Below are 17,317 nucleotides of genomic sequence, written 5' to 3'. Positions count from 1 at the left end.
TTTCCCTCACCCCAACGGAAACATTATTTTTAAAGATACGTTGCGGCTTTCATTGCAGGAAACGGAGTTCGCAGGCTCAAACTCTTGTTGAAGGCAAGCTGTATTATATGGAGCTCCTGTTTAAGGCAGGCGATGATGATAATCACGCAGAGGTCAGCGTGCTAAGACCTGATGGCAAGCGCGAAGAGCCTCTAAGTGAAGGAAACTTCAGACTACACGCGCGTGGTCTAGGTAAGACTGCGAAATGTTCAGTCGAGCTCATGTTTCCACACTTTTATCAAAAAGAAGCCAAATATTTTAGAAATAATATCTCGTGGTTTCAGATTTACCGGGCAAAGACTGTGTCACTGAAGGGGACGAGAACTTTCCTAACTATGTCAATTGCAAGAGGTTCACACAGACTGAAAAGGTAAAAAAAGCTATAAATCAACACAAGGTTGTATGTTGCACGACTCTGTGAAACAGAGAAGGGATTTTTAAATTGTGGGGATTAAACTGCAAATACTTCGCTGTTGCAGTTGGAGGTCGTGAGGAGTGCTCTTCAAGAACTGCAATGGAAATTGAAAAACACAAGTAACCCATCCGAAACGGAACTCAAGGAAACAATGAAGGTGAGTTTAGCTTAATCTCACACATTAAACGATCTGCATTCAGTTCCTGGCGATCCCTGGCATCTTGCTTCTGCCCCCGAAGCAAATAAAATAAAGATCTCAGGCTTTTACCGTGAGCAAAATGTTCTAGCTACGGCCTTCTTATGCTTTATCACTCAGACCGCTGGCCGGAAAATCACATTTCTCCTTGAAGACCCTCGGGACGACCCGGGCATCCCGCAGGATCCAGCCAATAGCAACCTAGGATGGGAAGTGACACGAGAGGTAGAAGAGCTAGGAGGCCTGGTGGCGGAGGTAGCAAACATCTCCAGTCCACTCTCAGTAGAGTACCCAAGCGTCAGTAAGTTGAACAGCGGTTAATAATATAATGATGATGAAACTGATGATGACGAAAATGTCGATGATTCTTAAAAATAAATTGGTGATAAAATTTACGATTAAGTGATGATGATCATGATGATATTTGAAAATGATAATAGCATAGACGGTGAAAGAATAAAATATTCGAAGGAGGCACTACTTTAGTAATTATTGTGATAGTGGTGCCGATGATAATTGTGATGATGTAAACAATTGATGATTGGAAACTGTGACCTTTTTATCAATATATGCTGCTTCTAATGATGCTGACGAAGATTGATGTTGCTTATGGTGATAAAATGATGTTAAAGATGTTTCAGGGGCGTAGCCAGGGGTGTGGTCAATGGGGACAACCCCCTTCTAGCAGCCAAAACTACAGTAGTAAATGTATGAGACATTATCTAAAATTCAGGAGAAAATGTCTTGAAAGGACCTTTTTGCCCCCATCCTGTTGAAAATCCTGGCTACGCCGCTGTGTTAACTAGTTGACGGCGCTTTTTTTGTAGTTTTACAGATCAAAGAGCTCGATGAAGACTTCACCTTCCCGGACCCATCTCAAAAACCTTCGTTCTCCTCCGGTGACGAAATCAGGATCAAGCAAGCATCAAAATCAGGTAAAATGATCGCGCACGCAATCTTAAAGTTCGCTTTTGGTGTCCCCGCTTTTAATGTCACACTTCCTTTTTTCACGATCCTTCTGTTTTGCTTTTAGCTTTACATTCCTTATGTCACGCTGCATGTTAGTAACGCAATTGTGGCTGTAGGGGATGAGGCCGCTAGCTGAACTCCCATACGAGACCCCCTCCCCCTTGAAACAGTTTAGACCGAGAAATAATCTGGCAGAATATTTGTTTACTGCGATTTTACTGGACGATATCTTGGAAAATTGGTCTGAACGCTAATGTTTCAGATTAACACAGGTATTCCCTTCGAACTGATTAGCTGAAACAGAAATAATTCTACTCGAAGCATGCGTGTGGGTGATAATCGTAATACAAGGTTATGAACTGTATTATTGCAGGAAAAATTGTTGTGTTCAGTGCATTGTACAAGAACTTGGAGAGTATCTTACAGCGAAATATCTCAAGCATTGACGGGTAAGGCCATTTTTATAATAAGCCTGACGTTGATGCTGTATCTGTGGAGTGCAGGACATCCCGTACAAATAGCGCCAGCCTCGCTTGGTTGACCCATGATGATTGATTGCCTAATAGAGAAAATGTTGTGGAACTCTCTCGAAGCAGAACCTAATACGGTGAACCAACAGCGCCAGCTTTATTTGGCAAGCCTGCGCTAGTAATATTGGCGCCGTTTGCACACCTGGCTTATTTAAACAGCCTGTCACCCGCCATTTTGTCATCCTAGCAAAGTACTAGAAAAACATCCATTTCCATTGGCGGATTTTAGAAAGTCAATGCGATATTTTCGATTATTTAATTTTGTCATTAAATAATTAAACTTTGTTTTTAGATGGTTATTTTGAGATACCTTCCAATATATAATGAATAACAAAGGTGTGGCAATAACAAAGGGCTATTTAAGTTGTCTGTACACTACTTTAACGGGCTGCTTATTAGGAAACTACGCAGCGACCATAGCAAGGAAAAGGTTACCAATAAAATGCTTTTATACTAAGCGCTATTGAGGACTCGTTTAACGCGTTTATAATAAGCCTGCCCTTGATGCTGTAGCTGTAAGCAGAGATATTTATGTCCGCATTGAGATTGTTCCCGTCCTTTATCGAAGGAGCAGTAGCGGGCGGATCTAGGGGAGCGTTTAGGGGGTTCAATCACCCCCCCCCCCCCCCACCTTTTGGCTGCCAGAAAGTCATATGCAACAAAAACAAAACCTCATCCCTTTGTAACTGAGCAACCCCCCCCCCCCTTTAGCGAAAAGCTTGATCCACCCATGAGGAGCTCTTTGATTTTCTGATTAGTTTTCTGAATAAATGAATGAATAACGAGCTATTGAGAAAGTCTCATAATCATTTATGCAATGGTGCTAGGGATGGCGACGATGCTAAGTCAAGGTACTTCCTGAATAGTCGTATCATCACAAGCTTCATGGTGCCACACCCACCCCGCATGGATAGGGGAGGGGTAAACATAAGACTGGATCACACACAGGTAAGTAACAGGTAGGACAGAGCAAAAAAAAAAATGGCAAGTTTTACCAAAATAAGGTCTGGTTAACTTCGGTAAACTTGAATTTTTGCATAGAGGTTCCTTATGTTATGTAAACCAACATATCAAAAATTTTTTTTTCTTATGGATTAGTCTTCGAATGAGCCTTGAAGTGCAATTTTCAAATGTTCAAAGTATAAATTCTCCTCGTTTTTAAGGAGAAGTCGTGCTCTGATCAGAAATTAAGAAAAACTTTGCTCGCTTATTTTCTAAATTTCCTTAAAATTTGGTATTAAGCTTTTGGTCAGAGGAACTCCTTGTATGTGGAATCTTGAGCTTATATATTGAGAATGGGATAATTTCATGCCATTTTTCCTCTCTCTATCAACAGGTACAGAAATAAAAAGTAGAGCCCCAAGGAGGGGAATACCCTAGACAAATATTAGCTCGTCGAGAAAATAGAGTTAAATCGTAAAGGATAGCAAAGTGATTGAGAAGTCAATCTCGAAATAATATTGAATTAACGCACTAAAAAACTTTTCGAGTTCACGGCAATAATGTGGCAAAGGGAAAACTGAATATTTCGAGCAGGGACTTCAAGTTCGCCGAGTAGAAAATTAATATATGGATTAAGGCATTGCCTAAAAGCGGAGCTCCAAACGACCAAATCTTTGCTTATTTTCGCTTAATAATACTTAAAATATTAAATACTATTATTATTTCTGTTTTTGACGAACGTCAACGCTTCCACAGATCACGCGACCAACTTGTTATACCCCCCTCCAACCACATGTACATGACACATAACAAGTTTAGTTGTGAAACGATGTTTCGGTGCCAGGGTAGTTTTAAGTTATTGACGTCATCGATGACGTCACGTGACCATCTCATTGCACCCCACTTGAAACAAACATCACACCTACCGAGTTTTGTTGTCACGTACACAATGTTTCTTAAATGAAATATAAATATTTTTTATTTGATGACGTCAGCATATTTTTGCTTCTAGTGACGTCATTGATGAGGTCACAATCACGTGACTTTATTGGTGCACCCTTCCTGGACACCTTCATGAGACATACCAAGAATGGTTGTTTGATGACGTTTTGTTAATGAGATATGGATATTTATGTTCTTAATGAAATCTGAATAGTTTTGCTTTTAGCGACGTCCTCGATGACGTCACAAATCACCTAACCACATTCCCCCCCCCCCCCCCTGACACAAACATGACACCTGCTAAGTTTGGTTATGAGACAATCTTTTGTTTAAAAGATATCAATCATTTTGCTTTTAATCACGTTTTTTGCTTTGAGCCGCCCTTGACACAACATGACACATACCAAGTTTGGTTTTTAAACGTCATCGTGGTTTTTAGACGTTATCATATTTTCCTTCTAGTGACGTCATTGATGACATCACAATCACGTGACCATATTGGAGCACCCCCCTTGACACCAACATGACACCTACCGAGTTTGGTTGCCATATAATGTTTCGTTCGTGAAATCACCTTTTTTTCCTTTAATGACGTCATCGATGGCGCCACCAATCACATGACCACAGTTTTACACTTCCCTTGACACAAACATGACACCTACCAAGTTTGGTTGTCATACGATGTTTGTAAGGGTTGTAAGGGACGGACGGACGGACATCGGTTCACGAAAACTCGAGTCGATGGGTTACCAATATTTGTTACCATATTTATTTTATATGCCACTTTACCACGGGGCTCCGCTCACAAAAATAAAAACATGTTCTATTTTATTTTTTTTTTAGTTTAAGGGGAGCAGCCATAAAGCCGCAATGATGTGCGCGTTCTGGAATTTTTCTTCACATGGGTAAGTCTCTTACTTAATCTTGCAAAAAAGCCAAGAAACTGTTCATTTAAATAGCGAACTTAATCCACGTTAATAACTGTGGAGCTCAATCCATCCCGCACTAAAAACCGACTCCATTCTATTGCTAAAGCATGAAATAATTTATTGGTAATGTAATTTTTAAAATAGTAAAATATTTTAAATTCATAAATAAAACCAAGATAACAATAGTGTCACACATACAACAGTGTCACGCAAGTTGGGCTTTAACCAACCGTGTTAACAAAAATATGTCATGAAAAAGGTAGCCTTCCGTGCAGCCGGAAATAGTTCCATTATAATGGGAGGATAAATCAAGTTCCCCGGTCGCTGAAATGCCATAAACACCTTTCTCGTTCCCGTTCCTGGAAGCTAAAATTCTGATCCTTGTGGCCCAAATCCCGTTTTTCTTGCCTTAAATAAGGGCACATTGCCGGTTCCTGTTTTACCCTCTTCAGGAGCCTGTGCCAATTGTATATCACTTTTGGATCACTGACTCACATCCATCTCCATGTAGCACCCATTGGTTGTCCTAGCGCCAATACCCCTCAGGACCGTTATTACTGACTCACATCTATCTCATGTAACATCTATTGTTGTTCTAGAGCCAATAATTCCATGGGCTCGTGGTCCTCGCATGGCTGTCGCGTGGATCAAGACTCCTCTGATGCTAACAAGACCGCCTGCCTGTGCGATCATCTCACGCACTTTGCAGTACTGATGAAAGTCACCGCTGATCCAGAGGTACATAGGTTTATAAAAGCCTGTGACATAGATGGTCGAGTGGGGCATATGGGCAAACTGAGCTTGTCATCGATCTTTTTTTAACTCCAAGGATTTTTGGACGGAGATTTGAAGTTCAGAAATGACCTAAAGACACCTAAATATTTAGATAAAAATAAAAATATTTAATTAAAATAAAAAAAGTGAAGGATTGTATCATAACTTTAACAAGATTTCACCCAAAAGAAAAATAACTCCCAAAAATACTAATCGAAATACTCAAATGGTCGTGTTCGTTTAACCCGTTGTAGTAAATTGCGCACCACGAACTGGTAGTCGACAACCCGCTTTTTGTGTCCCAAAAGAAACCATTATAGGCGCGTGCTGATTCTTCAGATACCAATCACTTGATGCTTAATGCTTAGAAGTGCATTCAGACAAACATCCCAGGCACCAAAAACTGGTATTCGACTCTGCAGATTATTTGTTCTTCTGGTTTACGAACACGACTATTTGGGTCTTTCGTATTGATTCTAACAAACATCCGAATACCCAAACATTCAGACCCCGTCCTCACGTATACGTTTTCGTTTGAAAACGCAACCTTTTTTTACGGATACGGATATTGTCCACACGTAAACGCGAAAACGATGACCGAAAACGGAACGATTTGAAAACGACGATCTCCGGGTTGGAACAAATTGAAAACAATACCCTTTCGGTGCCGTGGGGACGGACGAAAACGGAACCTTTCGAAAACGATGGCGTGATAACTCAGGTCCAGTCCACTTGGCGCGCGAGTGCGCATGCGCTGTAGAACTTGTTATTGTTTTTGTGGGACGGGTTGTATCAAAATGAAAACGCTTCATGTGGACGCGGATCTTTTTTGAAAACGGAACAAAAAGATTGCGTTATCCAACGAAAACGGATACGTGGGGACAGGGTCTCAATTATGTGACTTTATAGTAATTGTCACACAATAGTATTTGACTAATTCGCCTATCTCTATAGGAAGCAAAATTGAGTAAGTACGCAGCTGCTTTGTCTTCTATTATCTTTGTTCTACGAAGGAGTTCTTTTGTCTCTATCCTTCTCGTTCTTTGTGTCGAGGTGCGGATATTGTTCATTTGCCCAATCAAATTGCAGCTTGTAAGAGCTGCGTACTGACCCGCAAAATTCGGCATCCCTTAGGGCATTTTGATCTGCTATGTCTTGGTAAATCTCGAGCTGTTTGAGGGTAGCAAATAAAAAATATAGAAATGACTTTTGTAAATTATCAGATTATAGTTTTCATGTATTGTTTTATGCCTTTTGGTAATAAAACGGGGCCGCTTTCTTTGTGACTCTAAAATATTCTATTCTTTATCTATGGTCATCAATGTCACAGTCCACTATGTTATTTTAGAACAAGAAGTATATGACTGTTATGAAAAGGGAGTTAGGAAAATGTCTATATGAATGTCTGTATGAATAAGCTCATCGACATTGTGATATTTGGTATTCATAGCCGCTACCTGAAGGCCACACACGAGCTCTTCAGTCCATCACGTACATCGGCTGCGCCATGTCGCTGATTGGTGAGATGCTGACCGTACTCGCAATTACGGGTTTGAGGTGAGGTTACTACACTTGTAATATTGTTATATTATCAAACAATGGATTGCTATAAGCGACTATTTCGTGACAGGTTATTACTGTGCGACAGACGGACTTTTCAGGCGTGACAATTTGACTCTTAAGTCCCGTCCAAACACCAGTACCAGCAACATTGTTTACAAGAAAAAGCCGTAGCATTGTTGGCCTAGCACACTATTTTTGAAAGTGTCTGAAAATAAGCTTGTCAACATTTCAGGTCGACCCTTGCGCTTTCTTTCTGAGCGGGCTGTCTTTGCCATTACAGGGTGATTCTTGCGTGACATTTTATTTTATTTTGCGTGACAGGTTTGCTTACACAGCACTTGCGAAACATGTTTTTTTCAGGGTTACTGGAGGAGCGAATTTTGTGAAAGTTTATTTCTGTTTGCGTGACAGGTTGACCAGGCTGTTTTTAGCGCTTCAAGTCGATTCTTGTGTGTGACGATTTATTGTCTTGCGTGACAGGTTAAGCTGTTGCAAAACATGTTGTTTACGGGGTTACTGACTGATGAGTGAAGTTTATTCTTGTTTGCGTAACAGTTTAACTCTTGCGTTACAGATTAACTCGGTCAGAGACGAACATCATTCACCTTCACCTCGTCATCGCTCTTGCTTTGTCCCAGCTCTTTTTTCTGGCGGGAATCGGCGCAACCTCAAATAAGGTATCTACCAAGAAACTCCATCGCCATCTCAAAAATATTTTTCACTAGGAATTCAGTTAAACCAAACAATCAGAATCGCCAAGGCTTGATTTAGTACACACTTTAACCAAAGCAAAAATTTTGAATCTTGGTTGGTCACTTAAAATCGGCCGTAAAATGGGCGTCTTTCATTTATGAAACTTTTCCTTTAGTGCAAATACAACGGTTTATTTGCAAGTAAAATTCAATATATCAATTCAAGATTCAAGTTTTATACTTTATCAATGATATTAAATTAAACGTTTTTCAGTTGCTTGCTTGAATTAGCCGATGAATATGGATTCTTTGTGTGAATCGGCATTGAGCGGGAGCATAAAATGGCGGTGTGATTAGTCTTTTTTAACTTCAAGCATCGTATTTCAGGGCCTGTGCAAGTTCATTGCCGTAGCGCTACACTTCTTTAACCTCGTGGCGTTTTGTTGGATGCTGGTCGAGGGGGTCTGGCTCTACTTCATGGTCGTGCGAGTCTTTGATACCGGTTATAACCGGATCAAGCGATACATCATTGCCGCGTGGAGTAAGTTTATTAATCACAGTAGGGACCCCTTTAAGGCGAACATCAAAGCGCGAGTGAAGCATCTGACGTAGTCTAAGTATTTTAGGTACAGTGGAACCCCATTTAGTCGAACCCCAAAGCGCGAGTGATCATTATCACCACCTAGATTAAGTACATTGAAACTCCGACAAGTCGAATCCTACAGTGCAAGTAAAGTATCAGACGTGGACTAAGTTTTTTAGGTACAGTGGGGCCCCATTAAGTCTAAACCCTTTGGTGCGAGTGAGGCATCATTGCCACGTGGAGTAAGTATAAGTACAATGGGGACCCCGTTAACTAGTCGAGCCCCGAAGCGCGAGTGATCATTATTACACCGCCTTAAGTATGTATATAGTGGAACCTCATTAGGGAGAACCCTTATCTTGGCAAACACAACGTGTTACAGAGAGTTACGATAAAAACACCAGGAGCACAAAACTAGCTAAAAGAATGGACATTCGTAGTTCTTGTCTGATTTTCTTTTCTGATAACATTGTCTTTTCAGCTCTTCCAGTTGTGATTGTCATAGTTACCCTCGCGTCTAGTTTTGATGGATATGGAACGGAACACAGGTAACAGAACCCCCCCCCCCCCCCCCCCCTCCGCCATTACGCCATTTCGCCAAAAGAGCTCACTAGAGGGTCGCTCCCCATAACAGTTCGTTATGCCCACGCTAAGAAGTCTTTGGAGTTTTCCTGATACAAGAAGTTATTCGATGACGATCACACACCGTTTAGTATTTATCAGCATCGCCCTCACTGTAGTTCAGTTTGTCGAAACTTCCATGCGCTACTAAAAGGGACCCAAATTTCTATGCTTTAAGATACTCCCCTTTACTTCAGACCTAGCGAAACCCGACCCGGTGGGGATTTTTACCCGACCTGGTAGGTTTTTTGCCTCCCCGAAAACTGCTGTGTTTTCAGACTCTCCCTGTTAGACCTGGTGGAGAACCCCCTCCCCACCCCGCACGAAAATAGGCAAATAAAAAAAAAGAACTTTGAAAATTCCAATGACCTCGTGAAAAAGTCGCCAGCCAAGCGAGCTTTTTCCGAAAACCTCCTGGGAAGTCATTACTCGCCAGGTCTGTTACAGAAGAGTGTTTATAAAGGTACACTTTACCTCCTGCCCTTCTAGACACTCTTCCAAGAAGAATTTCTCCATATTCTTATCACCTATTGTACATAGTTATTTCTTTGTGTAGCTGCTGGCTGTCGGTAGAGAGAGGCACTATTTGGGGATTTGTCATCCCTGTACTGATTATCGTACTGGTAAGGAGAAACTTTTTTCCAACACGACCTCCTCCTACAACACGACAAATTTCTTTGATATCCTAGCTTTTTCAAGGCTGTGATTGCAACCCACCCTAGAGCGTACTAGCAAAGCAGTACACACACAAAAGAGCTTATGAGCTAGTGTAATACTCGGGCTTAAAAAAATTATATTAAAAAATGTTTTTATCAACATTTAAAGGGCCAGTTGAACCATGGTCTTACCGATAAAGAGCTTGACAAATGTGTTATTATTGTGTTTCTTAAGGCATAGCACCGAAGTTAGCTTAGCACAGGGAGCCTGAATAGCCAAAGTTTAGTATATTTGACGAGTTTGACCTTCCGTCACCAGACTAACGGAACTATCCTGGGCATGGTGGTCCGTGAGATCCTACAGCTCCACACACCGGCAAACGCTGATGATAACAAGCTCAGCACTGTCAGGTAAAGAGGAGAAGTAGATGGGAGTATGACGTAGAATAAGTAAAGAGAGGACAGCTCAAAGGGTAGGTGGTAGGAGGGGGGGGGGGGAAGAACAGCAGAAAGCAACACCGGGATTTTGAGTTTTATGGAGAACATACAGGAGAATATTACGCATGCACCACCATAGAAATAGAAGTGAAAAATTACCGTGGCTTTGTCTGATAGGCGATGATAGGCGAACGGAGCACTTAGAATTCCCGTGACTAATTAAATAGCAAATTAAAGACGAAATAAAAGTACTGAAACGACTGTGCCCGTCAACCCAGAGAGCTACGAAAAAACTACGAAAAAATCACTTTCTAACAAACTAACTTATGCACTGAATAAGTTTCTTTTTGTTTGTTATTTCGCCGCTAAAACCCGCAGCCCATGACCAGTGCTCCCTTTCTCCCATCTCCAGACACACATTTTTAAAACCCCCTTCTTATTAAAGGGTCCTGGATTCCTCCTTTGATTTCCCCATATCTACCATCATATCAGGGGGGTAGTCAGACATCTAAAATACAGGTGAAAATTCCTTGAAAGTCCCTTTTGGGCCCCCTCCTGTTAAAAATCCTGGCTACGTCGCTGATATTGTTCAGCCGCATGTTACTAGTGACTTTACTCTAATCACTGCCAGGTCGGGTGTGAAGTCAGCCATGGTTCTGCTGCCGATACTCGGAGTCACGTGGGTTTTCGGAGTGCTTGCCGTAAATAGCTACACGCTTGTGTTCCAGTATCTCTTCGCTATCTTTAACTCGATGCAGGTAAAGGTCTTGTCACACTTATTATCTTTTGTACTTTTGTAAAGCAAAAATAAAAAACAAAACTGCCACTCCAATTGCGTGTGTGTATGACAGCCCCTTCCACCTTTATTTTCACACAGGTAAGAATGCGTTTCTACTTTCCTCAATAAATGTCTTCAAAGCAAAGTCACATCACGTATGGCATGGGGATCGAGATGTGTCGTAATTGATTTTTGAAAAAGCTCGTTTTAGCGTGAAAAAAAATGCGTTTCTACTTTCCTCAATAAATGTCTTCAAGCACAGTAACATCACGTGTGTCATGGGAATCGATAAGATGTGTCCCAAATGATTTTTGAAAAAGCTCGTTTTAGCATCAAGTTAGAATAGACATAGGTGGATAAATTTTTTATTAAATAATTTTAAAAGTATTAAAACAATGTTTGATCTTTGTTATTTCCAGGGATTCTTCATTTTTGTGTTTCATTGTCTTCTGAATTCAGAGGTAATGTACAGTACAATGACGTTTTTAAAGGATACCATTGGGACCCAAACATTTAGACCCTCATTCACAGGGTGTCCTTATTAATCTGGGATTAGATATAAGAGAAAATGCAAGGCACTATGTCTCGTCGGAGAACTGAACCTTATAAAAGGGCGGATAACACGGTGGCGCGAAGATATGAAGTTTATTCTCGAGCGTAGCGAACGAGTAAAATTTTGTTTTTACTACGAAAAAATAAACTTTATATCTTTAAGCCATATTTTGATGCTCTTTTTATTATATAGACAAACTGAATCGAAAATAGAAATGGGCAGGAAAGCTGTTTTGATTTGACGCGCGCGTACATCCGGGACATTTTGATAAATATTTGTTTCAAATCATGTAATGATTTCTTTTGTTGGTTACAATTGTACATTTTTTCTCACACGACCGAGTGCATAAGTGTATTTGAAAAACACCAATAGTATCCACCCAAAGGAGTCATCAAAGGTCTGGATTGGGTGGCAACAAGATGTAAACGCGGATTCCGTCTATAAAGTGACCTTCAAATACATGAGCTCTAGACAGAGACAAAAATGGCAAGTTTTCCCAAAATAAGGTCTGGCTAACTTCGGTAAGCTTGTATTTTTGCATAGAGGTTCCTATGTTATGTTAATCAACATATCAAAAAGGGTTTTTTTCTAATGGTTTCATCTTCATGATATGAGCCTTGAAGTGCAATTTTCAAATGTTCAAAGTATGAATCCTCCTCGTTTTTAGGGAGTCGGGTTCTGATCAGAATTTAAGCCAACTTTGCTCGCTAATGTCGAAATGTCATATCTTCTAAAATTCTTTAAAATTTGGAATTGAGCTTTTGGTCAGAAGAACTCCTTGTATGCGGAATCTTGAGCTTATATATTAAGGAATGGAAAATTTCATGCCATTTTTTCTCCTGTCCGTGCTCTAGGTGCGCAAGGCGTTTTACAGAAAGAAGCAGATCTGGTCTGAGAGCCACTTGTTCCACAGCAACTCCCAGTCTCCCCCGCACAAGTACGATAGCGAGGCGTGCAAGGAGTCCCAGTCTACCAGTATGGAAAAGGTCGGTGTCAGAGTGTTTAAAGGTGTGGTGTTGCGCTTCAATCTGCTTTCTGGTGTGGTATCGTTTAGTGTGGGTGAAGTGGTGTACTAGTGTCTTGTGAAGTGTGGTGCTGTACTGTGTTGTATGGTAAGATGTTGCATTTTTGTGTTGAGGTTTGCTGCGGTGCTATAATAGAGAGCTTAAGCAAGTCAACACGAACGGCATAAAAAACGGCGCGCGCTCTGACGAATTGTTGGAAAAACAGCGTTGACGTCCGTGGCCGCGCGCGTAGAACGTAAAAATAGGGAAAATGCCGTTCTAGATTTCCTGTCACGGACGTCAACGCCGTTTTTCAGCGATTCGTGAGCGCGCGCGCCGTTTTTGATGCCGTTCGTGTTCACTTGCTTAAGCTCTCTAATATGTGAAGTGTGGTGCTGTACTGTGTTGTATGGTAAGATGTTGCATTTTTGTGTTGAGGTTTGCTGCGGTGCTATAATATGTGATGTGTGGTGTCGTACTGTGTTGTCTTATGCGTTGTGTTGCTTAATGTGGTGTGGCATTATGCTGTGTTATGGTGTTACGTTGTTTTGTGTGGATTAGTGATCCTTCGGTGGACTGTGGCTTTGCTGGACTGCTGCTGCTTGCTATTTATTTGGTGTGGTGTTATGTGATGATGCGGTGAAACAGAGATGTGGTGCGGTGCGAGTTGGCGTAAAACAGAGATGTGTTGATGTGGTGAGGTGAAGTTAGGTAAAACAGATATGTGGTGAGGTGAGGTGAGTTGAAGTTAGGTGAAACAGAGATGTGTTGAGGCGAGGTGTAGTAACGCGTGAAACAGAGATGTGGTGAGGTGAAGTAACGTGTGAAACAGAGATGTGGTGAGGTGAGGTGAGGTGAGGTGAAGTAAGGTAAAAAGAGATGTGTTAAGGTAAGGTGAGGTGAAGTTAGGTGAAACAGAGATGTGGTGAGGTTAGGTGAGGTTAGGTGAAACAGAGATGTGTTGAGGAGAGGTGAGGTGAAGTTAGGTGAAACAGAGATGTGGTGAGGTGAGATAAAGTTAGGTGAAACAGATATGTGGTGAGGTGAGGTGAAGTAAGGTGAAACAGAGATGTGGTAAGGTAAGGGGAAGTTAGGTGAAACAGAGATGTGGTGAGGTGAGGTGAGGTGAGGTGAAGTTAGGTGAAACAGAGATGTTGTGAGGTGAGGTGAAGTTGAAGGAAACAGAGATTTGGCGAGAAGAGGTGAAGTAAGGTGAAACAGAGATGTGTTGAGGTGAGGTGAAGTAACGCGTGAAACAGAGATATGGTGAGGTGAGTTTTGAGGTGAGGTGAAGTAACGCGTGAAACAGAGATGTGATGAGGTTGTGGTGAAGTTAGGTGAAACAGAGATGTGGAGAGGAGAGGTGAAGTAAGGTGAAACAGAGATGTGGTGAGGTGAGGTTAAGTTAGGTGAAACAGAGATGTGGTGAGGTGTCGTTAGATGTGGTAAGCAATTATTAGATGAGGTGAAGTGTTGAGTTTGAGGTAAAATAGAGGTGCGGTAAACTATATAGTTCTTAGTAGCTTAAACCAGTGAAAAAGGCAATTGGGAATAATTTTAAATCAAGATTCTGCTTTTCCTTCTACAGAGACCACACTCGTCGACCTCAACCTCTAAGATAGTTCTCAAATAAAAAGAAACACCACATCCCACCACGAGACCATCTAACACTCCATCCATCCTTTTAACGCCCACACTGCAAGCGATGACAGAAAAAGCAAAAAAAAAAAGTAAATGGCCTTAAATAAAACATGCTTCACAGCGGCGTAGCCAGGATTTCTAACAAGAGGGGGCCCAAAAGGCCCTTCAAGGCATTGGCTCCTGTGTTTTAGATAATGTCTGATACGTTTACTGTTTGTTTGAGTGCTAGATGGGGGTATGGGCCACCTCCTTGGTACGCCACTGCTGCAATTTGCTCTACTTTGTATTGGCAGAAAAGCTATTCATCATCATCTTTTGAAAGAAAGCCAAGTGCTTCTAAATTTATTTGTATTTCAACTGCAATTTTCGATATTTTGCAAACTCTCGCTGCCCATTTTAAACTGCTCAATGGCCTTCTAATTTTATTCTTTCAAATGTCAGAAAGCGGTTTTGAGTAGCTGGAAATTATAGACTATAGCTCGCAGAATACTGAAAATCACAAAAACATTTGCATATATCTATATTATAGAGTAGACAAAACAAGAGACAAGAAGTGTACAACCGACATCATTGAGGGTCGATCACTCGTAGGCAGGTGTTTTTAGAAAAATAATCGACACCCATGCAAGCGTCTAGTGCACAGCGAACCTGCTAAAAACGGACAACCTTAAGACCATACAAGTACCTGTAATAAAAAGGGACCTATACGTAACAGGCATCCTGGGGAATGAGGTAACATTGTAGGCCGATGGGACGTCCAAGTTTATGTCTGCTGTACAGTAAAACCTGTATATAACGGACAACCTTAAGACCTGAACAAATGTCTGTTGTACATTCAAGCCTTTTTATGACGGACACTTCCGGACTCAAACAAGTGTCTGTTGTGCATTAAAACCTGCGTATAAGTGACACACTCGGGACCCAAGCAAGTGTCTGTTACAGTAAAACCCGTGTATAACGGACACCCTCGGGCTACAAACAAGTGTCTGTTGTACAGTAAAACCTCTGTTTAACGGGCACACTCGGGACCAAACAAGTGTCTATTGTAGAGTAAAACCTCTGTATAATGGACACACTAGGGACCGAGCGAGTGTTTGTTGTAAAGGTAAACCTGTGTATAACTGACGCCCTCGCGACCCAACCAAGTAGCTGTTGTACAGTAAAACCTGTGTATTACGGACACCGATGGAACCCAACCAAGTGTCTGTTGTACAGTAAAACCTGTGTATAACGGACACCAATGGGACCCAACCAAGCGTCTGCTGTACAGTAAAACCTGTATATAACGGACACCAATGGGACCCAACCAAGTGTCTGTTGTAAAGTAAAACCTGTGTATAACGGACACCAATGGGACCAAAGCAAGTGTCTGTTGTAAAGTAAAACCTGCGTATAACGGACACCAATGGGACCAAAGCAAGTGTCTGTTGTACAGTAAAACCTGTATATAACGGACACCAATGGACCCAACCAAGTGTCTGTTGTAAAGTAAAACCTGTGTATAACGGACACCAATGGGACCAAAGCAAGTGTCTGTTGTACAGTAAAACCTGTGTATAACGGGCACACTCGGGACCAAGCAAGTGTCTGTTATACAGTAAAACCTGTGTATAACGGACATCCTTAGGACACAAGCAAGTGTCTGAGTCATGTGCACAAAAGACACTAAGATCCAATCAATAATCTTTTGAACGGTGTGGAGGCTGTATGTAACACATTGATTAATGGTAAAGAAAATTTGTAGATTGCTATGACCTGTTATGAAGACGTTAAAAATAATATTATATACACAAAATTGATGAATATCTTATTGACAAGACGTTTATATACAGCATCCAGAAAACATTATTAAAATACCTTGTAAAGCACAGTGCAAATTGCTGTATTCATGAATAATCTCGGGGAACAAAACATGTATTGTATATGTTGCTGACTTTTCAACGGAGTCTACGGCCCGTCGCAGGCCGCCTAAAGCACACAAAATTATGCACACGGTGCAGGGCCGCAGCAAGGGGTGGGACACTAGGGATATGACCATTCTCCAATATTAAAAAAAAATAAAAAATAAAGAAATGACCAGTAAGGGCGTTGCTGTGCCCACAATATTTTCCTAATGTTTCTGTATCGTGCCCTCCCCCCCTCCCTAATATTTCTAGGCCAGCGTCGGTACTGCGTGTACAGTTAGAACACGTTCTGCAGAGAAAAGAGCACGATGAAATAGTTCGGCAAAGTTTGAATTTTTAATTTGTCTTAAATAAGCTGCAGTTGTGTTGGGAAAATAATAAAAATATTAAATAATTTAATTTAACATAGTTACGGCGAATTCTAATCATTATTCAAATTAATCAAATTAAGCACGCGCCTAATATGTTCTATAACTCGCTTTTTCCAAGCGACCTTAGGCATTTCAAGACGACAAAACACAACCAAACACAACCAAAAAAGCAAGACGTAATGTAAAAGTTTGTGTCCGAAGTTGTCTATGATCCGAGGTAAGAGGGAAACGGAACTTAACAATACTAAGGAACTTTGAGATAAATCTACATTTTCGTCGTTGCGTGCACAAGAACCTGATTTGCTAACTTCTTATAAAGCTTCAGGCTGATCGGATTTTTTTTTAATACTATAGGGCTAAACGTAGAAAAAGCTTCCGAAGTTTGACACAATACTTTAATTGATGCCTCAAGCAAATGAGAAGTTTAGTATTATTTGTATTCACCAGAGACCAACGTAGTTCATTACGAGGTTGTAGATACGCTAAAGTAAAAACGGAAATCGTCAGAGGTTTAGTAAAAATAAATAGCCAATCACTTTTAAAATAACTTTTAGAAGAAAACGCCGCAAGCATGCGAAGGAGCGTCAAGTGTCAAGCAACCCAGTAATTGGAATAATTGTAAGCTTTCAAAGAGGATATCAAAGTGGATATTCAAAGAGGAAATCTTACAAAGCATAATGTTGCTTGGTATATACCACCCCTCCCCCCTTCTCTCGGAACCAAGCTTGTGTCTGAGAAAGAAGGGGATTTTCCAGGTGCGGCATAACCCTTAAGTCA

At 41.1% G+C, this 17,317-nt stretch overlaps 1 protein-coding gene across 3 annotated transcripts in view; it reads left to right on the top strand.

The window, feature by feature from the left end:
• The window catches only part of LOC5503451 (adhesion G protein-coupled receptor L4), a 31,251-nt gene extending 15,073 nt beyond the window's left edge, over nucleotides 1-16,178 (top strand). For all 3 annotated transcript variants that reach the window (XM_048722610.1, XM_048722611.1, XM_048722612.1), the window contains 19 exons: nucleotides 59-231; nucleotides 324-409; nucleotides 519-611; nucleotides 771-951; nucleotides 1,478-1,585; nucleotides 1,993-2,068; nucleotides 2,977-3,097; nucleotides 4,877-4,938; nucleotides 5,562-5,700; nucleotides 7,187-7,293; nucleotides 7,874-7,976; nucleotides 8,379-8,532; nucleotides 9,056-9,122; nucleotides 9,752-9,818; nucleotides 10,171-10,262; nucleotides 10,921-11,047; nucleotides 11,487-11,528; nucleotides 12,475-12,606; nucleotides 14,213-16,178. In XM_048722610.1, coding sequence (XP_048578567.1) covers nucleotides 59-231; nucleotides 324-409; nucleotides 519-611; nucleotides 771-951; nucleotides 1,478-1,585; nucleotides 1,993-2,068; nucleotides 2,977-3,097; nucleotides 4,877-4,938; nucleotides 5,562-5,700; nucleotides 7,187-7,293; nucleotides 7,874-7,976; nucleotides 8,379-8,532; nucleotides 9,056-9,122; nucleotides 9,752-9,818; nucleotides 10,171-10,262; nucleotides 10,921-11,047; nucleotides 11,487-11,528; nucleotides 12,475-12,606; nucleotides 14,213-14,257 — 1,975 coding nt within the window. In that variant the 3' untranslated portion in view covers nucleotides 14,258-16,178. The remainder of the gene's footprint in view (nucleotides 1-58; nucleotides 232-323; nucleotides 410-518; nucleotides 612-770; nucleotides 952-1,477; nucleotides 1,586-1,992; nucleotides 2,069-2,976; nucleotides 3,098-4,876; nucleotides 4,939-5,561; nucleotides 5,701-7,186; nucleotides 7,294-7,873; nucleotides 7,977-8,378; nucleotides 8,533-9,055; nucleotides 9,123-9,751; nucleotides 9,819-10,170; nucleotides 10,263-10,920; nucleotides 11,048-11,486; nucleotides 11,529-12,474; nucleotides 12,607-14,212) is intronic.
• Nucleotides 16,179-17,317: the final 1,139 nt, after the last annotated feature.

Source organism: Nematostella vectensis, chromosome 15, assembly GCF_932526225.1.
Source record: "Nematostella vectensis chromosome 15, jaNemVect1.1, whole genome shotgun sequence".
Taxonomy (NCBI): domain Eukaryota; kingdom Metazoa; phylum Cnidaria; class Anthozoa; order Actiniaria; family Edwardsiidae; genus Nematostella; species Nematostella vectensis.
Note: the sequence above shows the minus strand (reverse complement) of the source record. Positions and strands in the feature narration are given on the sequence as shown.